Source organism: Ovis aries, chromosome 1 (genome assembly GCF_016772045.2).
Source record: "Ovis aries strain OAR_USU_Benz2616 breed Rambouillet chromosome 1, ARS-UI_Ramb_v3.0, whole genome shotgun sequence".
In the NCBI taxonomy this organism is placed as follows: domain Eukaryota; kingdom Metazoa; phylum Chordata; class Mammalia; order Artiodactyla; family Bovidae; genus Ovis; species Ovis aries.
The window spans coordinates 265526549-265553325 of record NC_056054.1 but is presented as its reverse complement, the minus strand read 5'-3'; the positions used below and the strand labels follow the sequence as shown (position 1 = coordinate 265553325).

Genomic DNA, 26777 nt, shown 5'->3' with positions numbered 1-26777 from the left:
TACACCCAATGCCAGGCACAAACATGGCTGCCTTGCTGTAGGCTGGGTGACACCGGAACCGATGCGGGACCATCTGGACAAAGCCAGAAGCTTCCCTGGTGGCTCAGCTGGTAAAGAATGCCTGCAATGCGGGAGACCTGGGCTCGATCCCTGGTTGGGGAAGATCCCCTAAAGGAGGGCATAGCTACCCACTCCAGTACTCTTGCCTGGAGAATCCCATGACAGAGGAGACTGGTGGTCTACAGTCCATGGGGTCACATCAGAGGGTGAGGCCCCAGCACGAGCCAGCCCTCCACCCCGCCTCCCCCCATCCCCAGGCCAACTCCTCCCTCACCTGTCCTGAGCCCTGCCCCACACGGCAGCAGAGGCATTCACTGGGGGGCCCGGGCGACGCTGACCCAGGACACCAGCATCCCCCAGGGCTCTGCTGCCCCCACTCTTAAGTCCCCTCTCCTTGCTGCTCACATCCTGCCCTCTACGCCTCAGGGAAGCAGCAGGCGCCCACGGCTTGTCATGTCGACCGAGGTCCGTCTTCCTAGGGGACCCACCACCCCACGGCCACGGACTCTGCCCTGGCGTCTCATCTGTCTTGCTCGGAGCCCTCGCTCCCTCGGGCTAGTAGCCGCTGCTCCTTCCGCTGGGTGACACCACTGCCCAGGCCACTCTGCCACAACCCTCAGGGGGCTCCTCCACTGCGCCACTCTCCCCTCCCCCAGCCCCCACTCCCTCTCCGATGCCTGGGGGCTTGCGGGACTCTGCCCCTGCCTCCGCCAACTACTGGGGGCTGCATAACACCTGGCTGGAGAGCCCCATCCGCGACCAGAGCCCCTCAAAGGGCCCGTAGGGCGGACACCCCAGCTCAGGCCCACCAACCCTTCAGAGCCCGAAAGCAAACTGAGTTTAAAATGCACATGAAAACCACCCAATTGTTTGTCACTTAACTTTATTACCAAATATTCCAAGTGCATTCTATGAAGATTAAAAACACAGGTAAGCAGCAGGGAAGTCCCTCCAGGTCAGAGACGGCAGCCAGCAGGCTCCCAAGAAGTGGGAGGGAGAGGGGGTCTCTCCCACCTGCCCTCCTTCCCCGCCCCACCCCCAACCGTCTGGGTGGCAGGGCACTCTGCTTGGGGCGGGGGGCATCGCCAGACGGTTGCAGCTTCTCAGCCACATTGCCAGCGAGTCTGCCGCAGTGGAGGGCAGTGGGTGGCCACCGAAGAGGACGGCAGTGTCGGGCTCGCCCCGCACCTCCCCATCCTCCCCCCAGCCCCACAGGTGAGGTCAAGGAGAAGGTCCTGGCGTCGGGCAGAGGCCAGAGGCCCTGACAGAGGGCATCACGAGAGGGTGGCCAAGCCGCATCCAGCCGCAGTCAGCCTGGAGCCCCTAGAGGACCAAGCCAGAGGGCTTGTCTCTTAATATGACACATGAGTGCAAGTCACTTCCCACAAACCCAGACGAAAGAGAAAGGCGAGGAGAAGGCTGGCTGCGTGGCTACACCACCTCCTGTGGGCATGGACATCTGGGGTTTTCCAGCAGTGTTTTTATTGCAAAAATAAATGTGTCGTCACAATACTCCCGTGTCAACTGCCTGTCTCCCGCCTGTGCCAAGCACAGCAGCCGTGTCACGGAGGAAGTGGCTGGCAGCCCAGGGGACAGTGGCCAAGCTGGCCCTGGGCGCCTCCTTGTGGGTGGCCTCAGCGCTCGCACACGCCCCGCGGGGTCAGGGCTGCCCACTGCCCTCCAGCTGCATCTGCTCGGCCAACTGCCGCCCGATGGCCAGCAGAGGGCTGGCTCTATAGGCCGGACTGGCCAGCAGCTCCTGGAACCGCATCCGTTCCTCCTCGCTGCAAGAATGGAGAGCAGAGGTCAGTGGGGAGGGTGGGTGCGGAGCAGCCAGCAACCACAGGGCCAGCCTCGGCACAGCTACCCTTCAGGGAGGGACACCAGCACAGGGCTGGACAGGGCTGGACAGGGTGGGGTGTGAGGCAGGCTGTGGGGCTATGAGATTCTGCCTGCTGGGTCTGGGTGTGGGGGCGGATGGGGGTCTGAGGCCCGCGGGAGGGGGCACTTCAGGTAGGAGGGGAGGGGCTGCCCTGGGGCCTGTTCGTGGGCGCACAGGCCCCTCATCCGCCACGACTGTGATAAGGAGCTGCCAAGGCGGGGAATGCGCACTGCACACACAAGACCTCACACGGCAGCTCCTCGCCAGCTTGGTCTCGCAGGAGCAGGGGCGCCGGGCCAGGTGGTATTGGGGGTCTGCAGTGGGCCCACCCTCCCCGCAGAAGGCCCTGGGCCCCGAGTCCACAGGGGGGCTGTCTCTCTGTGGCCATCCCTAAGCCCAGCCGGCCACGTCACCTCCCCAAGGCGCCAGGGCCAGCTCACACTTTGGCCCTGCAGCCCAGCACAGACAGGGGCGACCTGCTCAAGTGCCTCTGGGGACAACACCTCTGCCACTGAAACTGAGGTGACCTGGTCCGGAAGCTCAGGGCAGCAGGCCCGTCATAGCACTGTGGTGGGGATGACCCTGGCCTTGGGATGGCGAGGCAGGGAGGAGAGCCCAGCCTGTACCCTCCACAGGTGCATGACCAAAGACAAGGTCAGACCACACCACACTCCAGCTTCCTGTGCTGCTGACGGGGAGACTGTAGACCCCAGCGGATGGCTGGCTGACTGGCCAGGTGTCCACACTCCCAAGACGCCTGGGACCCGGGTCCCAAGGGCAGCTCCCCCAAGACCCAGCAGCTGTCCTTAGCACTCCAGGGGAAGGGGCTTCCTGGTCCCTGGAGACAGTCATCCACGCCCCCCCAGGCTGAGCCCCAGCACACCAAGGACTCGGGTGGGGGAAGCCCTGGATGGGCCATGTAGAGGCAGGCAGGACGCCAGGCGTCCTTTGCATGTGTGTGTGTGGCGGGGGCGCGGGGGGGCGGCGGGGGGGGGGGGCCAGTACTCACAGGAGCTGAAGCCTCTGCTGAGCGCTCATCCGGCTCAGCTCGGCGGGTCGGGGCCTGCTGGCTGCCCTGCTGGGGACACGAAGAAAGGGGTCAGCATGGCCCACGTTTGAGTCTTGACCGGAGGCCACAGTCCACACAGGGCTCTCTGCTGGCCTGGAAGGCTACAGGTGCCACACGGCAGGAGGGACCTGGCAGAGCAGGGACTCAGAAAACCTGTGAGTCCTGAACCACCACCTAACTTACCTCCAGACCAGGAGCCCTCATTTCTTATTCACGTTCCCTCTTTTCCCTGGTCTCAGCTGCTCTGTGGCTACTTCATCCCGACTCCTTCCCACTCCAGACCCCCAGGACAGCCCCCTTCTGGCCCAGTGTCAGCCCCTGGACACTGTAGCCCTGTTCCTTTCACCACTGACCCCTCTCTGTGTCCACCACCGAGCTCCCTGGAGGCCCCACCCTTGCCGATCCAGACAGCCTGGGTCTCCCTTCCCCGAGCCACAGCCCCCACCCAGGAGGTGGCACCTCCGTGCTGGGAAATCAGGAGGCCTGGGGACCTCATGCCCTGAATCTTCATCCCTGTCCAGTTCAGGTAAGAAGGGCTCCCACAGCCTCTTCCTGCTCTGATAGTCAAGGGCCCCAAGGTACAAGCACACCCCTGGGAGACCCCTCAGGGTCCAGGGGCAGCCTAGCGTGACAGTGGGTGGCAAGGAGAGGCAGGACCCTCACCCGAGCCTTAAGACACATCCAGGGCCTGGCAGGCTGCTCACGGGAATGGCACACCCCTCCCTGCTGGGGTTTTCCACTGTGGACAAAGGCAGGCAGGGTGGATTCCCGGAGGCCGCGGGGGCACAGGGAACTGACCCCCCCCTTGCTCACCCCAGCAGCCCAGGGCAGGGACATTCACACCAGATACCAGCCCAGGTCCTGCTCACCCACTCCAAAGGCCAGGGCCCCAGCTCACCCAGCACCCGGGTCTAGCTCTGGCAGCAGGGCCGAGCGCACTGAGAAGGGACATTGAGTGGACAGAGACCTTCCTGCCAGAACTGAAGCAGCTGCCCATTCCCGAGACCCGCGGAGCTGGAAGAGGACCCTGGCCCTGCAGCACTGGGGGCTGTGGCTCTGGGTGCTGAATGCCCTGGGGAAGTTGCTCCAGCAGAAGTCTGTTTCCCCGACTGCAAGACAGGCCAGCGCTGTCCTGACAGGCTCCCTTCGGCTAGCACTCAGTGCCTGGGGATGCAAGTGGGCCCAGGGGGCTCCCAGCTTCGGGGCTCTTGTGCTACCCCGTCCTTCCCCCTCTGATGTGAACAAGCCCTTGTGGCACCCACCCCAAGGGGACTGGGGCCCAAAACCAAATGGGACTCTCATCTCAATCCATAGCACCGGTGGGTGATCCCCTGGAGCCCCAGGGTCCAGGAAGCCCAGCTGGTGACAGGCGCCGGCTCCCAGGGTCAGGCCCCCCCTGCATTAGGCCCCCTGCTCTCATCCTCTACAACCTTTGGACCATGGGGAACCACTTTCTCCAGACTCAACCCTTTTCCCTGGTGAGCACAGCCCACTGGCAGAGCACCACTGGCTCTGGTCTTGGGCCCCTCGGGCTCTCCAATGGCCTGGGGGCCAGGTCAGTGCTGGGCAGTGCCACCTGTCAGGGAGAACACCCAACAGCCCACTGGGCCTGCTCAGAGCCTTGGGCTCTCCCCACACCACTCAGATTTGGGACGAACCTGGGGCAGCCCAGGGCCTCTGCTGGGGTATCCCAGCAGGTGACTGGACCCAGGCAAGGCACTTGGGGTCTGGGTTCCCAGGCACAAAGCTGCCCCATAACACATCCTGCCCAACTCTGATGCCAGGGGGAGGGGGTGGGGGGAAGGGGGCAGGGAGAGGGTGGGCATACCCGAAGGCACTGCCAGCTGCACCATTCCTGCACCAGGGCCCGGAAGCCCTGGCCTCGTGAAGCAGGAAGAGGCCAAACACCCGGCCCAGCAGACCTCCAGGGCTGACAACACCTCCACCCAACCCTGCCAATGGAAGGAGGGCACAGGATGGAGTGGCGGGGCCAAAGCCTGCCGCCTCGTGGCCCACCCCAGAGCCGAGTGTGGCAGGGACCCTGCCACCCTGGGCAAGAGTGCAGGGCTGCCCCCCGGGGCCCATGGCAGCAACTATCCTGGACCCTCCACATATCCCTCCTCCCTTGGCTCACTCTAATCTGTATCCTTCCGCCATAATGAACCGTGACTGTGACAGTCCCCTGTGGGAATCGCAAGGCCCAAGAGTGGTCTTGGGGACCCCAGCCTGCAGAGAGGGGCTAGGACTCCCCAGCTGTAGTCAGACATTGGCGCCCAGATCATGGTGTCTTACTCCATTTCCAGCGGAAGGGACTGGACTCCCTGGAGGAACACTGACTCTCAGACAGGAGCAGGAAATGCCTAGATGAGCCTGGAGCATCTTGTGCCCGAGGAAGGGAAGTACTCAGAAGCAAAACACAACAGCCCCCGCAGATGGGAGTGTCGGCGGGGGGACAGAGGAGCCAACCGAGGAACTCCTGAGGGCCAGCGCCAGAGCCGGCTCAGCAACAGAACAGTTGTACTGGATCACGACCCGAAGCATAAAATAAAAAAATACCCTCGGGGCCAGCCTGACATAAACAAGTGACGGAGAAGGAAACCGGGAGGATCCACGTGGCTCTGCAGCTGCCCCGTCCTCAGGGGAGGGGAGCGCCCCTCCTCGGGTGGGGGTGGGCACAGCGACCCGCTTCCAGAGGATGGTGGGAGGAGGTGGCAGCATAGTGGAGACGCCCGCCAGACTCGCCTGAGCCGGGCGACCACGGTCAGTGTCCACCATGGAGGTCACGTGACGGCACGCACCCTGGACGGCACGTGGTGAGAAGGGCCCCTCCCCTCTGTGGTCTTCACTGAGGGGCGTCCTGCAAAACACCTGGCTCCTCCTCCAAACCATCAAGGTCGTGAAAGACAGGAAGGTCTGAGAGACTGTCACAGCCCAGAGGAGCTCTGAGGGAACACGATGGCTGCATGTCACGTGGGGGCCTGGCTGGAGCCCTGGGGCAGCAGAAGGTCAGTCGAGGAAAATGAGGAGTCTGAACAGACTGAGCTTTTAGCCGCCTATTATTTATGAATGAAGCTGGTTCCTGATGGTGACAAACACACAGACTGACATCAGACGCGAGGAGAGCCACGTGACTCTCTGCATCACCACCGTAACTCTTCCATCATCAGACTCTGCTCTAGAACAACGCTTGCCTCGGCAGACAGCTCCTGGTGCCAAGAGGCGGCCGGGGGCGGGGGTGACAGTGGTCAGGAGAGCGCCCCCCCACCCCGGCCGCCTCGCACGGTCCTCCTCCGGCTGCAGGCCGGTGTTTGCGCAGCTCTCTCCCCTCTGGGAGCACCAAGCACATTTTTTGGATGAGAAAACTGCGAGCAGGGTGAGGAAGCTTGACCGGGTCACATTTTTGTTCAAGAACCAGGAATGGAATGTGCATTTTGGGCTCCAGCTCCATCACCAACTTCAGCTCTGATGGCCACTCCTCGTCTGGACCCCACGCTCTGGGCACTCCCATCCCGGACTGGCTAGAACTGACCACCTATCCCGGACTGGCTAGTACTGACCACCTAACTCTGCAGCCAAGGGGCCCTGAGCCTCTCACCCGCCACCCCAATCCTTCCTCCTCAGAGGGGTATTTGGCAGGAAAAAGAATTATTTCAAAAAGACAAAATCAAAGACAAAGGAAGTGATGAAGGTCCAGGAAACACGACAGGACAGGAAGGACTCCAATTCCCCATTCATCCTGAGGCCAAGCCACGGTCACACCTGGCTGGCGCACAGCAGGACGCTCTTCCACAGCACGGGGTCCCAGGGAGCACGACAAGCCCCAGGAGGACAGCCCAGCCCGGGGCAGGGGGCCGGGGTGACAAGGGCAGTGGCTGGGCAACGGGTGGGAAAATGGAGCTGGAAGGACCCCCAGGCACAGCGCCCAGCTGAGTGGCTGTGAGAGGCCGTCCACGTGCCACCGGGCACCCACTCCTGAGACGGCCCAGGGCCCCTGCCGCATGGCTGGGCCTGAGACAAGGGTGTCCCAAGTCAAGACGGGCCTCTGCAGCGTCAGTGCCCAGCCCGGCCACCCCACTGCTCAGCCTCTCCTGCGGACACGACACTCACCGTCGGGTGGGGGGCCGCCGGCCGCCGGCCTCCAGCTCCAGCAGCTCGGGGAGGGCGTCCCTCAGGGGCTGCAGGTCGCCCACCACCACCGTGGCCCTCCGCCTCTGCTCCGCCTTGCGCTTCTGCTCCGCCAGCCTTATGGCTTCAATCTCTGAGGAAGGGGGACACAGGGTCAGTGAGAGAGGACCCGGGAGGACAAGTGTTTGGCCATGGACTCCAGCAGCAGCGGGTCCCAGCTCCCAGCCTGCAGAGCCAGAGCTTGGCCGGGAACCCAGGGTGGGAGGGGGCAGAGGGGTGCAGCCCGAGCGACTTGCTCCCCTTAACCCTGGAGACGGCTGTGGAATCACAAGCCTGGGGAGACAGGCTGCAGGCAGAGGAGATGCCCTTGAGGAGGCCAGGGCCCTGAGGCCTGGAGGAGGGGGTGGGTGGAGGGGTGGGCAGACAGAGGGGCCTGCAGAGTCAGAGCAGCTGGTACCCTCCCCTCTGCCCCCAGTCGGCTTCCTGGGGATGCACCCAGAAAAGAGAAGTGGTCCCCATGGGAGGCGGTGGCAGGGTGAAGGCTCCCCAACACTGGCCAGGTGCAAAGCAAGGGGAGGTCTCAAGGGTGCTCCTGCACAATGTGGGGGCTGTGGGGAAGGGCAGGGGCACTGGCCAGAGAGACAGCGTGACAGGGCCCAGGTCCGGGGTGCCAGGTGGAGGGCAGGGTGTGGGTGAGGCCGCTGCTGGCCGGCAGGGCTGTGGCCACCACACACAGAAGGGCCTTGACAGCTGAATTCCATTTTATAAGTGGTGTGTATTCTGAAACTGTTAATAAAACACGCTCTCAAGCACATTGTCTCCACAGTGTGGTGTGTGGACCCGCCAGCTCACCAGTCTGTGTGCAGGCCTTGCTCCAGGAGACTGCCTGAATCTGTGATAAGCGATTTGTTAATTGTTCTGTATTAGATTCCTTTAAAAAAAAAAAAAAAAAAAGCTCTGCTTCTAAAAAGCTGGGAAATGAGGCTGTGATAGATCTGGGACGGCTGGACCAGAACAGAGACACTCCCCGCCTCCCTACTGTGCGAGTTTTACTAGGCTATAAATAACCAGCTGCAGACTCTGAATTTCCTCTAAAAAGAGAACTGGAAGCACCTTCCTGACAAGCAGTTGGTGAACTCAGTGCGGCCAAGGGGCCAGGAGAAGCAAGGAGAGAGGCAACAGCCAGCGGCCCAGGCGGGCCTGACAAGGGACCTCTCCCTCCCAAGGGGATGTGGGTCTGTGGCTGCCCGGCTGCTCCTCAGGGCAGGTGTGAGAGGTGATGGAGGTGGGCACGGTGTCCAGGGGAGCGGTGATGACACCAGACACAGGGCAGGCCAGGAGAATGGGGGCTGAACAACTCAGGACAGCCCACCCCGAGTGCAAGAGGTGTGTGTCAAACGTGAGGGGTGCGTGCTGACCCCACAGGCATCTCCAAAAGAGACTAATTTCCAGAAACTGACTACTTGGGAAGCCTGGCGGGAGCAGCTCCTCCCAGCTCGCAGTTACCCCCAAAGGCCCAGAGAAGCCCAGCAAGAGCGAGCCAGACAACCCCAGCAGGACACACCTACCCCAGACGTAAGGAGGCTGCCGGAGTCCAGGGGCCTGCACCTCACTCCAGGGAGCTGGGCTCTGGAACAAAGACCACCCTCCTCCAGGTCCTTGAGCCCTGGCCCAGGCCAGTGTCGGGACACCAGGATTTAAAGGCAACGATCCAGGGCTCTCCATGCTGCCAGGGCAATTTACTCAGCTCATCAAGCTGGTGCCTCTTCCCTGGCAGGCCCAGCACCCAGGAGGAGTGGGGTGTCGGGGGTCAGGCAGGGGAAGGGACAGGTAGCTCCCTTCCTGGCTGGCAGGCCCAGCACCAAAGCTGCAGGGAACCAGAGAGAGCAGGGCAGGCCTGGCTCCTCACAGGACACAGGACACCTGTTTGCCTACAGAGGAGCCAGCAAATCAGCGTCTCAGGTCAGTAACAGGTGGGGTCCCCCCAGGACACATCTGAGGTGTGCAAGGACGGCACGACACGGGCACACGTGCTGGCGGGTCGCTGCAGCAGCTGCTTCAAAGGGAAAGGCCACGGTCACCACAAGAAGTGCCCACAGAATCTGACAGAATTCACTGCCCACTCAGGATAAAGATCTACAGGAAACCAAGAACAGGAAGAACTTCCCCAATCTGAGAGACTATCTACCAGAAACCGCATCTCACACACGAGCCACTCTCTGGTGAAGCAGGCCACAGAGGGACGGTGCAGAAACCCATGCTGACCCAGCCAAGCCCGGGTGAGGGCGACTCCAAGCCCGGGGAGGGCAACAGGAGCAAGCAGCTCCTCCCCCCACCTCAAGCCTGCACAGTGCCAACCGGGCCTGTAGTCCACGTGGTGCCAGAAGGTCTGGCACAGCTCCCCGGAGGGTCCGTCCACCCTGGTCACCCTCCCCTGCTTCCCTGCCCGCATCTGCTCACCCATAACAAACAGAGCTCGAGTGAGCACCACCGGCTTTATGCCCCAACGTGGCCTGAGGTTACTGACCCTGAGCAAAGCAGGCTCACAGGACCGTGCCCGTGGGCCCTTGGCCCCCAGAGACTAGAAACAATCCTCACCGCCTCCAGCCGCTGCAGTAGGAAGAGAAGACATAAAACAGAGACTGGAAAGAGAGGTAAAACTGTCTGTATCTTAAGTATTGTAGCATGATCATTTATGCAAAACATTCTACCAAATCTACAGGATAATTACCAGAACACACAATTTTAGCAACATCAGAGGGTACAGAGTTAATAATAATAAATGATAGTATAATAATACATAGTAAAAACTGGAAAATGAAACTTTCGTGAATTCCATTTATAATAGTTTCAAAAACTATTAGCAATAAACTAATAAACAGTTAGCAATAAGCTTATCCAAACAAAAAAATCTAAGACCTCTACTCTGAAAATCACACAACAGGGATGACAGAAATTGAGAAAAATTTAAATGAAAGGAGATGTACAAACTAGGTTTCAAAGAGGCAGAGGAACCAGAGATCAAATTGCCAACATTCGTTGGATTATGGAGAAACCAAGGGAGCTTCAAAAAAATTCTGCTTCACTGACTAAGCTAAAGCCTTTGACTGTGTGAATCACAGCAAACTATGGAAAATTCTTAGAGTCTGGAATATCAGACCACCTTACCTGTCTCCTGGGAAACCTGTATACAGCTCAAGAATCAACAGTAGAACCAGACATGGAACAACTGACCGGTTCAAAGTTGGGAAAGGATTATGACAATGCTGTATATTGTCACCTTGCTTATTTAACTTATATGCAGAGTACGCCACACGAAATGCTGGAAGAATCATAAGCTGGAATCAAGATTTCCAGAAGAAATAGCAACAACCTCAGATATGCATATGATACTACCCTAAGGGCAAAAGTGAAGAGGAACTAAAAAGGCTCAAGAGGCCTTGATGAAGGTGAAAGAGGAGGGTGAAAAAGCTGGCTTAAAAGTCAACATTCAAAATACTAAGATCATCGCATCCAGTCCCATCACTTCATGACAAACAGACGGGGGAAAAAAAAGAAAACTGGCAGATTTTATTTTACTGGGCTCCAAAATCACTGCAGATTGTGACTGCAGCCATGAAATTAAAAGACATTTGCTCCCTGGAAAAAAAGCTATGACAAACCTAGACTGCGTATTAAAAACCAAAGGCATTACTTTGCCAGCAAAGTCCATACAGTCAAAGCTATGGTTTTTCCAGTAGTTGTGTACGGATGCGAGAGTTGGTTGACAAAGAAAGCTAAATGTCAAAGAATTGATGCTTCTGAACTGTGGTGTTGGAGAAGACTCTTGAGAGTCCCTTGGACAGCAAGATCCAATCAGTCCATTCTAAAGGAAATCAGTCCTGAATATTCACTAGAAGGACTAATGCTGAAGCGGAAGCTCCAATACTTTGGAAACCTGATGCAAAGCGCTGACTCACTGAAAAAGACCCTGAAGCTGGAAAAGACTGAAGGCAAGAGAAGAAGGGAATGACAAAGAATGAGATGTTTGAATGTCATCACCAACTTAATGGACATGAGTCAGAGCAAACTTTGGGAGACAGTGAAGGGCAGTGCTTTATTGACTATGCCAAAGCCTGTGACTGTGTGGATCACAGTAACTATGGAAAATTCTGGAAGAGATGGGAATACCAGACCACCTGACCTACCTCTTGAGAAACCTGTACGCAAGTCAGGAAGCAACAGTTAGAACTGGACATGGAACAACAGACTGGTTCCACGTAGGAAAAGGAGTATGTCAAGGCTGTATATTGCCACCCTGCTTATTTAACTTATATGCAGAGTATATCATGAGAAACGATGGGCTAGAGGAAGCACAAGCTGGAATCAAGACTGCTGGGAGAAATATCAATAACCCTAGGTTTGCAAATGACAAGACCCTTATGGCAGAAAGTGAAGAACTAAAGAGCCTCTTGATGAAAGTGAAAGAGGAGAGTGAAAAAGTTGGCTTAAAGCTCAACATTCAGAAAACAAAGATCATGGCACCTGGTCCCATCACTTCATGGGCAACAGATAAACAGTGGAAATAGTGGCTGACTTTATTTTTCTGCACTCCAAAATCACTTCAGATGGTGATTGCAGCCATGAAATTAAAAGACACTCCTTGGAAGAAAAGTTATGACCAACCTATAGCATATTAAAAAGCAGAGACATTACTTTGCCAACAAAGGTCTGTCTAGTCAAGGCTATGGTTTTCCAGTAGTCATGTATGGATGTGAGAGTTGGACTGTGAAGAAACTTGAGCGCCGAAAAATTGATGCTTTTGAACTGTGGTGTTGGAGAAGACTCTTGAGAGTCCCTTGGGGTGCAAGGAGATCCAACCAGTCCATTTTAAAGGAGATCAGTCCTGGGCATTCATTGGAAGGACTGATGTTGAAACTGAAACTCCAATACTTTGGCCACCTGATGTGAAGAGCTGACTCATTTGAGAAGACCCTGATGCTGGGAAAGACTGAGGGCAGGAGGAGAAGGGGACGACAGAGGATGAGATGGTTGGATCACATCACCGACTCAATGGACATGGGTTTGGGTGGACTCTGGGAGTTGGTGATGGACAGGGAGGCCTGGCGTGCTGCGGTTCATGGGGTCGCAGACAGTCGGACACGACTGAGTGACTGAACTGAACTGAAGGGCAGAGGAGCCTCGTATGCTGCAGTCCATGGGGTCAAAAACAGTCGGACACAACTTAGTGACTGAACAACAGCAAAAGATTAAAGGAGAAATTACCATGTTTGTGGATGAAGACCCAGCATTGTTAAAGTGGCACTTCTGAACTGATGTACGGATTCAAAGCGATGATCTATAGGTCACGACTACACCAGGTGGTGGTGGTGGTGGTAGTGGCTTTAAGAAGTTGACCAGCCTGTGATCAGAGTCACATGGAAATGCAAAGAACCTGGACCACCCAAAGCGGTCTTGAAACAGAGGGACAGACATAGGACTTCCCATGTCCAACCCCAGGACCTCTTCACAGCTGCAGCTTCAACAGCCTGGAAGGGAGGAGGGTCAGAGAGCAGAACCACGGTGAGAGGTGTCAGCTTTCCACAGACATCAGGATGACTGCACAAGGAGACAGTCTTTACAACAAACACTGATGAGACTGAAGCAAAGAAAACCCTGAACCAGTGAGTGCTTCACATCACAGACAAACGCTAAACCAAGATGGATCAGAAATCTAAATATCAAAGCCAAAACCATAACGTTTTCAGAAGGGTAGGATTTATCCTCCTGTCTTGGGACCGGGCAGTTTCCTTAAACAAGGCACATGCAGGCGTGCACACACACATGCACGTGCACACACACTAAACACGCAAAGAAAAAAGACAAAATCAGTGTCCTCAAAGTTAAACTTCCGTTCAGTAAAAAAAAAAAAAAACCTGTTGAGAAACTAAATAGGCAAGTTATAGTCTGGGAGAAAATTATTTGCAAAACACATCTGAGGAGACTGACCTCCAGGACAGAGGATTCCTGGAGCTCAATAGTAAAAAGCCCTCAGGAACCTCGGGAAACAAGCCCTGGGCGTCAGGACGCCCCAGTGGGCAGCAGCAGACGAAACGCCCCTTCACCACAGTGACAGGTACCTCACACTCAGCAGAACGGCCAGGACTGCAGGACGGGCGAGCCGGCACAGCTGCGAGCAACCCCAACTCCCCCGCGCTGTCGGGGGCGTAAGCGCACAACCACAGGAGAGGAACGTCTGGGAGCTGCTTATAAAACTAAACATACACCTGCCCTATGACCCAGCATTCCATTCCAAGTGTTTACCCAAGAGAAATGAAAACATATGTCCACAAAAAGACTCGTGAAGAATGTTCATCACAGCCTATTCACAGCAGCTAAAAAGAGAAAAGACACCAGGTGTCCATCCACAGGAAAGTGGATACCAAACAGCGTGTCCACATAAGGAAACACTTCTCAGCAACATACAGGCCCAGACTACAGCTCCACCCAGCACAGATGAGCCCAATGCCCAGCTGAGCAGGAGAACCCAGACACACAAAGACTGCCCTTACCCGATGTCCAGAGAAGCGAAGCCTGAACTCGACCTGAAAAGAGCAGACAGGGGCTGCCTCTGGGGGGCGGGGCCCGGGAAGGGTGACGGGGCCGGCCCATGACCCTAGAGGACTCTCCTGTGCGCACGCACACTGGCCCCGAGCCACCACACAGCACACTGAAGGCCCAGGCCACCACACGCAAACGTCACCTCAAAATCAAAACTAAAAAGAACCGTAAACAAATACTGAACTCTAGCAGAGTTACCAGGGAGAAAGTGCGCTCAATCTGTAATCCACTTTGGAACATGCAGCTAAAACAAGAGTTGGTGGCTGGACCAGACAGATGGGATGGACAGACAGACAGCTGTGATAAAAGAAGTGAGGAGCTCATGGTAAAGTCTGGACAGTGGGCATATGGGCGTCCACTGTAAAATTCTTCCTAGTTTTCTGTACAAAACTTTTCATAATAAAGTACTCAGGGAAAGAAACTCGGGAGCCATAGCTAAAGCTACAGTCAGAGGCTAACATTTAGCCTTTCATTCAAAAATAAATGACTAAGTCACTAAAACCCACCTGGAGAAACTAAGAACAGGATATTTAAACAACAGAAACTGACAGATCAGAAAACAAAACCGCAGATGGCAACTGAAGACAGGCATTCCTGGAGCAGATGAAACCAATCAGAAGAGAGAGAGGGGATACAAACAAAAAGTGACAAAGAGGTGAAATAATGACAAGCTAGCAACTCCGCCAATCAAGGCTGAGATCTATTAGATGGTTCTCTGGGAAAATGAGTGGGTGACCCAGATTAGCTCAAGTAGTTAAAAAAAGACCAACCGTCACAGAAGAAAACTTAAACGTCATCAGAGAACTATGGCCCAGAACATTCAGGGGCCCAGTGGTCCCGGCCTATCAACTTTCCAAATCCATTTTACAAAGAATATTCTGCACAACCCCATGCTACAGACCGTGGAAAAGAAAATGCATGAAGGGACATTTCCTTAAGACACATCCAAAAACTGAAAGAAAACTTAACATTAACATTAACAATTATGGAGGAAACGGATACATTTCTCTAAGAAATTTTAATTTATGAAACATATAATTTCTTTAAAACCTTCACGGGAAAAAATAATTCTGGTCATATTTTAACTGTGTGAGAACATAAAAAAACATTTCAAAGTAGTTTTAGAAGTCAGCAAAATCAGACTAAAAAGATAACTGCAAAAAAAAAAACTATAAAACAATGTTCACAAGAAAACCTTCAGAAAAACACCAGCAAATATTCAGCAACATGAAAATTAAGTATATTTTCCAAAATTATTAAGCAGAAACTCACCCTGATAGGCAGGCAAAGGCACCCCAATAAGAGGGTGATGGCCGGGGTCCCTGACCCCACCAGTGGGTGAATGGCAGCTTCTACCAGGGACCCCGAGGGTCGCACACCCAGGCAAGGGCCTGCAGGGCCACACGCAGGCCGGGAAAGCAATCTGAGAAATGTCGTGTCATAAATCACCTGACCCTCAGGCACCCCCTCTGTGCGTTTTACCCACGAGCGGTGGTGACACTCCTGGTGGGGAGTGAGGTAAGGCCGTGCAGACCCTCGCACGGGTGACAGGGCCACCCCGGCGTCATGGGGCCATCTGCCTGTCGTAGCACAGGCCGCCTCCTCCAAGGCCCAGACCACCCAGAGGCCGGGTTCTGAGCCAGCCCAGGACAAGGGTCCACCAGGGACAGGACAGGACAGGACAGGACAGGACGGGGAAACTTACTCTGCAGCCACCGCTCACGCCTCAGCTTCAGCTTCTCCTTCTTGGGCAGAATAGTCTTGGCCTCAGCACCTGCCAAGAGAACACACGTGAGCAGGACAAGACCAGGAGCCCAGGCTGCACCTATGTACAGGGCGCCCGCCACTGCCCCTGGCCGTGGCTGCGGGACACCCAGGACCCAGGGGCTGCAGGCTGCCCCGCGCACTGGGCCTTCACTGGTCTCCCCAGAGACAATGCACACACCCGGCGGGGTGCACTCGCAAGATCCAATGGCCGCAGACTTCCGGCATCTAAGTAGAAGCTGAGAGGACACGCGCTTGTCAGGGTGGCCTACTGCTCAGTCAGTTCAGGGAAGCCAGGACTCCCACGGGCTCCCACCCCTTCTCCAAGTCAGAGCTCACACCCCCAGCCTCACGCCTAACCTCTGCCCGTGCCCCAAGCTGACCCACTTTCCTCCCCCCTCACCCTGGCCCCTCATCCCCAGCAGGAAGGGCCGCCAGTCACCCGGGGCCAGTCAGCGGGCTGCAGGTGCACAGGTGGGGCGATGGGACAGAGGGGCTGCGCGGCAGGGCCCATGCGGCTGCCAGACTGCGGGGCTGAGGTGAGGACGGCCTGTCTGGGACGAGAGCTGAGTAAGGGGGGCAGTGGCAGGAGGCAGAGGGCGGCCCCACATGAGGACCTCGGACAATGAGACTCATGCCGAACACCCGTCCCCAAAGGTCCAGGAAGCCACCTTTTCTGCCCCAATCCCATAACTTCTCTAAGATTTTGAAATCATTTCAAAGAAAAAGAGTCTACGACAAGTGTGGACTGACGGAATTCTAAGTCTACAGCCTGTGATCAAGGGGCAAGGTGGCAGGTGGGTCAAGACCACCCTGTACCACCCAGGACCGGTACCCAGGACCCCTTCTCGGCAGCCAGGACCCCCACTCACACTTAGGAAACAGGTCCCAGCATGCCAACCCTGTTTGAGGCCCAGGCGCTGGGGAAGCCTGGGTGACCAGCGCATACCTCCACGTCAGCTGCTGTGAAACACGCGCTGCAGAGCCGTGAGCATCTTAGTGATGCTTCAGGTGAGAGGGTCACTTCAGGTGAAAACTCACTGGGACAGAAGGCACGGCTGATGAAGCCCAGCCCCCTCCCTGGGGAAGCACTGCTCCTTACAGAGACCTGAGCCCAGGGACTTGAGCCCAGCCTCAGGGCTGATCCAGAGGCACTGCCTGAGGGCGGCCCTCCCACTAGGAGGAGGACGGCGGGGACTTGCTGCCAGGCCGGACGCTTCCTGCCAGCGTCTCCCCCTCTGGCCACCTGTGTCCTGCGCTGTGCGCAACAGGCCAGCGGCCACCCACCGTGCTGCCCTGTGATTCTGACCCACCCTGCCTGCAGGGCACTGGAGGTCCCTGCGCACTCGGCTCCTCGGCACCCCGGGCCTGTCCAGATGCCTCTTCATGCAGCCACGCCACAGCCAAATCCTCCTGCCTTTGGCACCAGCCAAGCCCACCAGAGCCAGGAAGAGGCCCTGGGAAACATCTGTCCCCCTCCTCCTCCTCCTCCTCCTCCTCCCACTGGCCCGAGGGCCCAGCCCTTCCCTTGATGCCATGCAGGCGAGGTCCTCCGGGCTGGACCCTGACTGCCCTTCCCAGCTTCCCTCTGTCAGGCAGAATGGGCTTGATCAGACGACAGCAAGGCGAGCCCAGCAGTGGCCTTCCCTGCCTCCAGCTGCCAGCAGGCCCAACGCAGTGGCCTGTGCCCTCCAACTTGCTGGTCGAGTACCCAGAACTGGCCCTGCCAGTCAGGGTCAGGGTGCCCCCGGAGGCGGTGGGCTCCTCCCCTCAGAGCCTCCCCATGGCAAGGAGGCAAGAGCCTGGGCAAGATGGAGAGGCGTGCAGAGCTTACGGCCACAGAGGCCACAGCGCCTCCAACAGCAGGTGACCAGCACCACAGCCAAGACCAGGACAGTGTGGTATCCTTCAGCTCCCAGACCCACACACACTGCTGCCCACCGAAGACCTCCAGGCCTCCTCTCCGCGTCCTCCGGAGGCCAGGGGGACCAAGGGGAGAGCCAACCACCAGCCTCCCACCCAAAGTGCATCCCACCCAGGGCCGGATGCAATGGATGGCAGCTTCCTCTCAGCCTGGACACCTCCTATTCCTGTTGCACTTGGGGGAGAGGAGTGAGGAGAACTGGATTCCGTCACAGCCCTGACCTCACAGCTGCAGGAAAGGCGGGGAGGTCTGATGGGGAGCTTCATCACAAGCCCCTCTGGGAGGTGCTCGGATCCTCCAATGCCTGAGGTCAGCCTGCTCAAGCCTCTTCTCCTCCCCCAGGCAGGACAGGCCTGAGGAGCAGATGCAGCGCTGCTGCCCTCTGCTGAGCACCTGCCTGGGAGTTTCAGAGGAGACCATGGTGGCCGGTCAGCAGGGGGAGCTCTGCTACAGAGAGAGGGACGGTCAAGTGCGGAGCTCTCTGCCTGGGAGACAAGACCGGTGCCCCCAAAACCCGGTCCCTCCACCGCGACCTCCAGACCAGCAGGTCCACTCACCACCATCACATCCCCAGCTTCTCCGCCCAGAGCCCTGCAGACATGCTGCACGGCCACCTCCTCTCTCTGGTCCTTCTGCTCCTGCATCCCTGACCAGGCCTGTCCTCCACCTGCTCACGCCTCTGCTTGCATCTAGGGGTTGGGACTGTCCAGCCCAGGGTACAGAGGACTGGGGACACCCAGACACTTATCTGAGCACAGAGCTTGTTTCCTGCATGGTCGCAGTGCAAGGGAATACAGAACGAGAAACAGAACTGGCCGGTGGCACCCCATGGGAAGAGGACGTGGAGCCCAGAAGGGCCCCAGATCTCTACTGGCCCTCCAGTCCCCAGTCCCCACCCAGAGCTGAGTCCCACTGGTAGTGGGTGGGGGTGGTCTGTGGGGTGGGGAGGCCCATCACCTCAGAGCCCAGTGTTTCCCCCTAGGAGGCTGAGCCCCTGCCTGAATCAGAAGGAAAAGTGGGGGCAGTCCTAGGCCGGCAGGGCTCCCAAAGGCTCCCCATGGAAGCTAATGGAGATGCCACCAGCAAGGCCCACCAGCCCCCCTACCCTGGGGTCCACCAGCCCCACTGTGTCCAGGCTTCAGGGGAGGGGGGCACCACCAGGCTCTGGGATCACATGACCACAGGGCAGCGTAGCACGTGACCACAGGGGCCAGGGAGGCAGGCAGTAGAGCTGCCTGCGCCCCAGCCCACGGCGAGGACACTCGTCCAGGTGGACACGTACCCTGCCTGCATGGCCCAGCAGGTCGCGAGCAGAGCTGAGTCACCGGACACCACGTTCCCCATGACCTGTGTCTGCCCTGGCCACCAGTCCAGCTCAAACCCGGGGGGCTGCCAGGCCCAGCGCCCAAGGGAGCCAGGGCACGGGCCAATGTGGAGGCAAGTGGGCATGGTGACAGACACGTGCCACGGGGAACCGGGCGCCTAGGACAGTGGAGAGGGGGTCCACTCAATGGGACATGTGGGCAGTAAGGCCCACAGCTTCACCATCCTAAGGCCAGGCCCAGGCACCATTCCCAATATTCCATTCTTACAAACTTGTCTGAACCCCAACACAGCAAATAAGGCCTGTCATTACCCCGATCTCCAGCGGGAGGCTCGGCGTGGGGCCTCAGGCCGCCCACCCACCCTCTCCACCCTCGACACTGGGGCTCTCAGGGCTCTGGCAGCCGCAAGGCCACAGGCACAGAGCCCGCTGCTCTGAGCTCCAAGCTCCGGGCCGTCTCCTCCTGTCACTCTCCTTTAGCTTTCTGTACTTTATGACATTTTTTTTTTGGAGAGACTGCTTTCCAAGAGCCGGCCAGTCCCCATCTTCTGCCTCCTGGCCCTGCATGCCAGCCCCTCGGACTATAAGAGACATTCTCCTCAGTGCTGCTCCTCCTCCCGACCAGCCCATAGAAGAAAACACCTTCCCTTCTCTCCCTGCCCCTCATGCACCCCTATGCTTTTCAGTCCACGCCACTCAGATTTTAGTGTCCCCTCCACCTCAAAGTGACACCTCACTCTTTCTGATCAGCCATGCTCCCCGGGCAGCCCACGCTGTCTGTGACGGCCTTTCCGACAACCCCTCAGACTCAGTGTGAAGGCTCGGTAACTGAGTGTCTCCCGCACACAGAGACAGTCCTGTGAGCACAGCTCTCATGGCCACAGGCACGCATCAAGGCGCTGCTACCTCAGAGACAGCAACCAGGACCACGAGGACTGCTCAGGAGACCTGATAACAGCCCATCACAGCTCAAGACCAAGAGCACCCTGGGGCCGGGAGGAGATGGGCACTTCTGTGCTCCCACAGATGAGAGGCGGGACCCGCCAGGCTCTGGGCCAGTATCCTAAACCTGGCAGCATCAGAGACTCCTGGAGGGGTGTGTGAAAACAAGGTTCAGCAGGTCTGGGATGGGCCCCAGTGGTCCTAGTGCCGGCCCAGGCCTCCCCGAACTGGGTGCAAAGGCTCAGACCCACCCCACCCACATGGTGCATGGGGGAAGGACAGCAAGAGCTGAGACAGCACAGCAGCTGTGCCAGGGGCAGGCCCGCAGTCACTCCCAGGGCGGGCTGCGTGGCTCTGAGCTCAGCCACGTCGCCCCCCACCCCCAGGTACCGCAGCCTCGTCTGCACAGGAGACAGTGCCTGTGCATCAGTCCCTCACCAGCGTGAGGCTGAAGGGGCCCGGACGAGTCCCGAGCAGGCCCACAGCACACCTGCCCGGCAGATGCCACGCTCGCCTGACGGATGCAGTCAACAAACGCTCAAGAACCAACAGCCAGCAGAGCACGGCCCTGTGTCCCCTCCACTTCTGCACACCTCAGGGACACCAGTGGCAGCACGGCTTCTCTGCTGGGTCCCCTGAGCCCCACATGGAGGTCCCGCTACAGGGAGGTCAGAGGCAGGCCCTGGGTTGCAGGCTGTTCCCTGCGGGACCTGCCATCTCGGGTAAGCGGGGAACCATGCGCGCTGTGCCTCTGTGGACATGGCTCACAGCGAGGGGACGTCTGTCAACTGCCGCAGGAATGCAAGCCTCCCACTCAGCAGCCCCTCCCCCGAGCCCCGGGCGGAGGTGAGATGTCCGAGTGCCATGCTGAGCACCAAGTGCCCTGCACTTGCCAACAGACAGAGAGTGAGAGAGACAGAGGCACACAGGAGGGCAGGGACGGCAGCACCCATCAGCTCCCTGGAGGACTAGCTCCCTCAGCAACTCAAAACCCTGCAAGTTTTTGCCCAAAATGATAAAGAGCTGCCCTCCACAACACATAAAAATTCTTCAGGATTAAGAAAAGCAACCAACACTGCCCAGCACACAAACCACAGGAGAACCATTTAACACGCAAAACTGCTGGATCGTGTGCGTTACCAAAGGGGCCTGAGTGGCCCCAACTCCAGACCCTTCCTGCCCTCCCGACAGCAAGTCCCCATGGTGGCCCCCGATCCCCACCCCTGAGCATGGCAAAGTACTCGGACAGGACGGCAAAGTACTCGGGCAGGACACAGCCAGAGCTCTGCAGGATCCAGCCCAAGAAGCAGCAGGAGGGTCTGAAGGCGAGAAGATGGTGCTGAAAACACACCGCTCTGGGCGTCTGGATTACTCCGGGTTGGAGCCAACGGAGCCGGCAGGTTGCGACTCCCCTCATCCGACCCAAGCCGGGAGCTTCTGAGATGAGGACTGCCTGGGTCCTCCTCCGGGGAAGTTTACCGCCATGAGGATGCCAGAATCCGGAGCACAGAGAGCTGCACACACGAACCTTCCCCCCCGCCGTGTTCACCGCTCACAGCACCGCTGCGCCCCAGAGACACTCCAGAGGCCCAGGTTCTCACCACGCCTCTGAGCTGTCACTGAGGCTTGGGAGAAGCCTGCACGCGGTCACGAGATGTGACCTGCACACAGCAGTTTTTCTGTTTTTCTCCTGTTAATCTGTCTTCTTTTAGTCTAACCTGCAGGGTCCTAGCCAAGAATCTAGGAGGGCATACACGAGAAGGCTTCCGTCCCTACAGTCTCAATGTACAAAGAATAGCAAGGAGATTCGGATAAACTCTCCAGTGAAATTAAAAAAAAAAATCCAAACCAAGCTGCGAACATGATCTCATGGGAAACACTCGACACAGGCATACCTGTGAAGTAACTACAAATTACAACTCCAGCAGCAGTTCACAGATTGCACATGGAAATTCAGAAAAATTATGCGGAACACCAGAAGCCCTGCCCTGAAGGCCAGAGTGCTTCAACAGGACTGAGGACGCTTCTGCTCTCAATCACTCAGCTAGCACAGGCGGCATGAAGGCTTCACCCGCGAGAGCGGATGAGGTGTGGCTGCCCAGGGCAGGAGAGCCGCCCCCTGCTCCAGGACCAGCCCAGACAGAACACCAGGCCAACAGTGTCACAAAGCCCGAAATGGGGGGTGTGCTGTCGGAAAGAAGACCTCTCCCCATGATACAAAAGTGAAGGAAGAGGGGTTTGGGGGGCCACAGTGCACCCTTGATCCTGACTGAGGCAGCAGGAAGACGGGGGCTCCTTCTACATTGCTCACCTGAAATAAGGTTATTACAACCGATGCGTTCAGGTGTGCTAACAGCCCTGTATGGGTTTATGTCTTTTTTTTCTAAGAGCCCTAAGAAATACAGACTAAAAGATTCCTGATGAAAATGCTGTTTGCCTCAAAATAGCCCAGCACTGTGTGCGCTAAAGGCAGGAGATGGGCACACGGAATGTTTTATACCATCGGAAGGCAGAAGATGGGCACACGGAATGCTCTATACCATCAGAACGCAGGATATGGGCACACGGAATGCGTTATACCATCTTTCTGTTCAGCACATCTTTAAAACTTTCCACTAATCAAAAAACACCTCTTGGGCTTCCCTGGTTGTCCAGTGGCTAAGACTCCGCGTCCCCAACGCAGGAGGCCCCAACTAACACACTGAAGCAGCCAAATAAACAAATAAAAATACCTATCAGGTGCACAGGCCGACCTGAGCTGCGCTCTGGCCTGTGCCTATGAGCATGTGGAAGCTGGCTCACACTGAAAGCTCCCCACCCCAAGGTCCACCCTGTCCGCTCTCAGCTCTCACCTCTCCTGACGGAGGTGACGCTCCTCGTCTCCACATCCAGCTTCTGCACCAAGGCACTGGGTTCTATCGTGGTCCCAGCAAACACATTAGCGTTCACGCAAGCCAACTCCTGAAGAGGCAAGAGGGGAGACTTAAAACTCGCTCTGCAGCTTCAGAGACCTCTCAGCGAGGGCCAGACCCTGGCTTCTCCAGAGCAGGAGTTGCAGAGGAACCTGAGCCCCCACCCCCAACCCCAGGACTCTCAGGTCACATACTCCTTGCAGCCTCAGCTCATCCCCGACCCCACAACCCCCGCCCCGGGCCTGGCTCCAGCCTCAGGATCATCTGAGACCAGACCCAGGATCAGTAACAATTACAAACCACAATCTCAACATTCAGGAGCCCCTGTGAGGGGACCCAGTTTCCTCCCAAACCTCCCACCGTCTTACTCTTCCTGTCATTCATGGCCGCTCCTCCACCTCCACACTCTCCCAGCAATCTCTGGGTCTCTGACCACATTCATCCCACACCAAGGTCTTACAACCCTCCAGGTCACTCTGCCCAGCACACCATGCTACCCCAGACCCCACCTCCAAGGCCCGGCCGCCTCATTCAGGTCCAAGCTCCAGGACGGGGGCCTTGGAAGGGGTGTCAGTAATCCAGCAGCTTAGGCACAACCTCTGAGCAGACACTGGCCAGGCACCACACTGCCCTGGCCTGGGGGCAGCTTCCAGGAAGCGGCATGATGGCAGGTTGGAGGCAGTGTGAGCGCCAGGCTGCACTGGCTCAGGAGTGACCAGCTGGACTCGCAAAGCCTCCAGTCCCTGCTGAAGGTGGGACTGAACTGTGAAGGCAGCCTCCCAGCACACAGGCGCATCCAGCGGTCAAGGGCAAAGGTTTCTATGGCCACGGGGGCTGAAGCACAATCTGACAGTAAGAGGCTTGCGCCGACCCAGGCTGCCAGGCTACAACACAAAAACAAGAAAACATAATAGGCAGACAGGAGGGTGCACACTGGTGCGGAATGGACTCAGTCACACGGGAACTGAGCCAGGCCAGGGAACAACCGAAACTACCTGCAAACGTCAGCCCAGTCAGTGCTGACATGCACTACCGAAGACAGCCAGCTCTCAAGAACAACCCAGCATGACGCACGCAGAGGGACTGGGAACAAGACCTAGGCAACAGAAGCTGTGTCCGAGGGGTCCACGGGTTGGACTTGGCAATGGCCTCATCTCGGTCACAGGACTGAAAGAGAGCATGTCTAAAGAACCAGGAAGTATGACAATGTCTCATCAGAGAATACCAACAAAGAGACAGAGCCTTAACCAAACTGCTTAGACTCCCCTGAGCTTTTCAACTAAACCCTGACATCTCACAACACCCAAAGGACAAGCAACAAGGGAAAACAAGAGAAACTGATGTTACAAAAATTAAAAACTCTGTCCTTCCAAGGGCAATTGCAAGGAAATAAAAAGACAACCCACTGAAGTGGAAAAAATATTTGCAAACCATATTTATCTGATAAAGTTTAGTGTCCGGAATATATAACTCTTGACAACTCAACAGAAAGAGAAACTTTTAAGTGAGCGACTTTTAAGTGAGCAAAGGACTTGAAAAGACATTTCTCCAAAGATAAACAGCTAACAAGCCCAGGAAAAAAAAAAAAATTCAACATTATTCATTATCCCTTAGGGAAATGCAATTCGAAAGAGTGAAATACCACCTGACATCCAGCAGGATGGGTATAATCAAAAAGACAGACAACAACAATTGCTGGTGAGGATGTGGAGAAATTGGAGCCCTCGTGTATTGCTGGTGGGAATGGAAAATGGTGCCACCATTGTGGAAAGTAAACTGGCAATTCCTCAAAAAGCTCAACTTAGAATTCTGTACATCCTAGCAATTCCATTCCATGAATCCACAGGAAAATTAGTACAGAGCAGTAGCATGACAGCCAAAAATTAGAAACAATCTATCCACCAACTTATGAATGGATAAACAAAATGCAGTGTGGTCTGGTTTATTCACACAATGGCATATTTTTCAGCCATTAAAAAGAATGAGGACAACAGAGAAATATGTGCTACAAAAATAATGCTATAAGAAAAAACCTCAAAAACATGCTCAGTGAAAAAACCCTGACACAAAAGGCCACATATCGTATTAATTCCATTTATACGAAATGCCCAGGAGAGGCAAATATATAGAGACAGAAAGCAGATTTGTGGTTGCCAGAATGACTGATAGTAAGTACGGGATTTCCTTTTTCAGTGACAAAAACATTCAGAAATTGGTAGTGATGGTTGCACAAATCTGTGAATATTCTTTTTAAAATGCTCAATGAATTGTACACTTTAAATGGATGAATTTTATGACATGAATTCTATCCCTGGCTTTTATGAAAGCCAGGGCACTGATGCCAGATCCTGGGATCACACATCAGCTCCTCCATCAGCAGCTGAATGCCCCTGGGAGTTCATTTAAACTCTCAGTTTTTTCCCTGCAAAATGAGGGCTGGGACTGTTACAAAGATGTAAGGTGACTGCTGCTGCTAAGTCGCTTCAGTCATGTCCGACTCTGTGCGACCCCATCGACGGCAGCCCACCAGGCTCCCCCATCCCTGGGATTCTCTAGGCAAGAATACTGGAGTGGGTTGCCATTTCCTTCTCCAATGCATTAAAGTGAAAAGTCAAAGTGAAGTCGCTCAGTCGTGTCCGACTCTTAACGACCCCATGGATTGCAGCCTACCAGGCTCCTCCATCCATGGGATTTTCCAGGCAAGAGTACTGGAGTGGGGTGCCATTGCCTTCTCCTGTAAGGTGACTGGCACATAGCAAATGCTTAACAAACATGGCTGTTCTCTTCAGCATTACTGACCCAAAGCCACTGTTCCCACAAACCAAGAGGATTTTGTCCACTGTCCAGGGTTGGCCCCTTGACTACAAACACCAGTAAATGCTTCCAGGCAGCTCCAGGGTCAGCGCCTGGATAAACAAAACACAGTGGAAGGTGATTCCACCATAAAAAAGAATGAAGCATTGTTAAACATCATACAACCTGCGTGAGCACTGAAAACGCTGTGCTAAGTCCAAAAAATCAAACGCAAAGGCGGAAACCTACACGACCCCATCCGTGTGAAATGTACAGACACAGGCAAAGACGAGCGGCTGCTCAGGGCCGGGAGGGCTGAGGGGACCGCCGAGGCAGGGGATGGGGGAGGAGGAGGGAACAGCTCCAGGGCACAGCGTGATCTCTTCAGTTTGCTCTTCCCTTTTTTCCTTAATCCTGCGAATCCCCTTTCCTTTCCTTGGAGCGCAGCTACGACGTAAAGGAATATTTACCTTTTTCGCGCAGATTTCTACAATTCGAGGTGGAAGGTTTCTGGTTCTCCCTCGCAGAACTCCAGACGCGGAGCAAGTCAACCTCCACGGAGGCCACGACACTTCGTGCACCGGGAAGGCTCACAGACCGTGCGGCAAAGCCCGCCGAGGGCGGTCCCGGGGCCGCACAGTGTGGCGCCCGACTCCGGCCCGCCGCCCCTTTCTTCCACCCGCTCCCCCTTCCCACCCCTACCGCCCGCAGTATCCTCAGCTTACCTTCCCCGCGACTCCACCAGTCGAGGCCTGCAGAGGGGCTACCTCCCGGGCGGGGGACGCGAGGCCAGGCGCTGCCTCCCCCGTGGGCCTCACGGCAACCTGGTGCACCCGGGCCCTCAGGCTCCTCACTTTCCCCATCTTCCCGGCGAAGACTCACAGCCGGCTAGAAGTCGCGGAGCTCAAGCAGCACACGCTGCCGGAAGCTGGTCCGGCACTCTGACCGCCGGGCGGAAACAGGAGTCGCGATCCCGCCCGCGCCGGCTGTTAGGCTTCAGAGAGGAGTAGGGCGGGGCCACAGAGGGGCGAGGCTGCGGTGCTGACGGCGGAGTCGTGGGGCGCCTGGTCCCGCCTTCGGCCCCGCCCCACCGCCCAGGGCAGATGTGGTTGGTTAATCGCAGCCTCAGTGCGATCTGGGGAATGATGGGTTAGAACGCTGGAGGGGATCAAGTGTGCTGAAGTACACGAGTGTGTTTGCTTGTGCCTGTCAAAAATGCCCTCGGGGAAGGAAGAGAGCAGAGGACTGAGGACTGCAGGCACCTCGGAGACATCGTGCCAGGACTTACGGATCTGGACTGGGGCTGGAGAGAAATGTCCCTGGAAGAAGCCCCAGAAGCCAGCTCTCAGGTCCGGCGCTCCCACCCTGTCTGTAGTCCTGCT

At 56.7% G+C, this 26777-nt stretch overlaps 1 protein-coding gene across 2 annotated transcripts; it reads right to left on the bottom strand.

The window, feature by feature from the left end:
• Nucleotides 1-926: 926 nt before the first annotated feature.
• Nucleotides 927-26338, bottom strand: SLX9 (SLX9 ribosome biogenesis factor). Of its 2 annotated transcripts, none has more exons than XM_027961111.2 (6): nt 26121-26338; nt 22543-22651; nt 15442-15510; nt 7119-7269; nt 2952-3020; nt 927-1844 (listed from the first exon to the last, which is right to left on the bottom strand). In XM_027961111.2, the coding sequence occupies exons 1-6, from the start codon at nt 26256-26258 to the stop codon at nt 1721-1723; spliced, it is 660 nt and encodes a 219-aa protein (XP_027816912.1). In that variant the 5' UTR covers nt 26259-26338; the 3' UTR covers nt 927-1720. The 2 variants fall into 2 exon arrangements, with proteins under 2 accessions (XP_027816912.1, XP_027816915.1); XM_027961114.2 differs by having other exon boundaries at nt 2952-3017.
• Between the last annotated feature and the right edge of the window lie 439 nt (nt 26339-26777).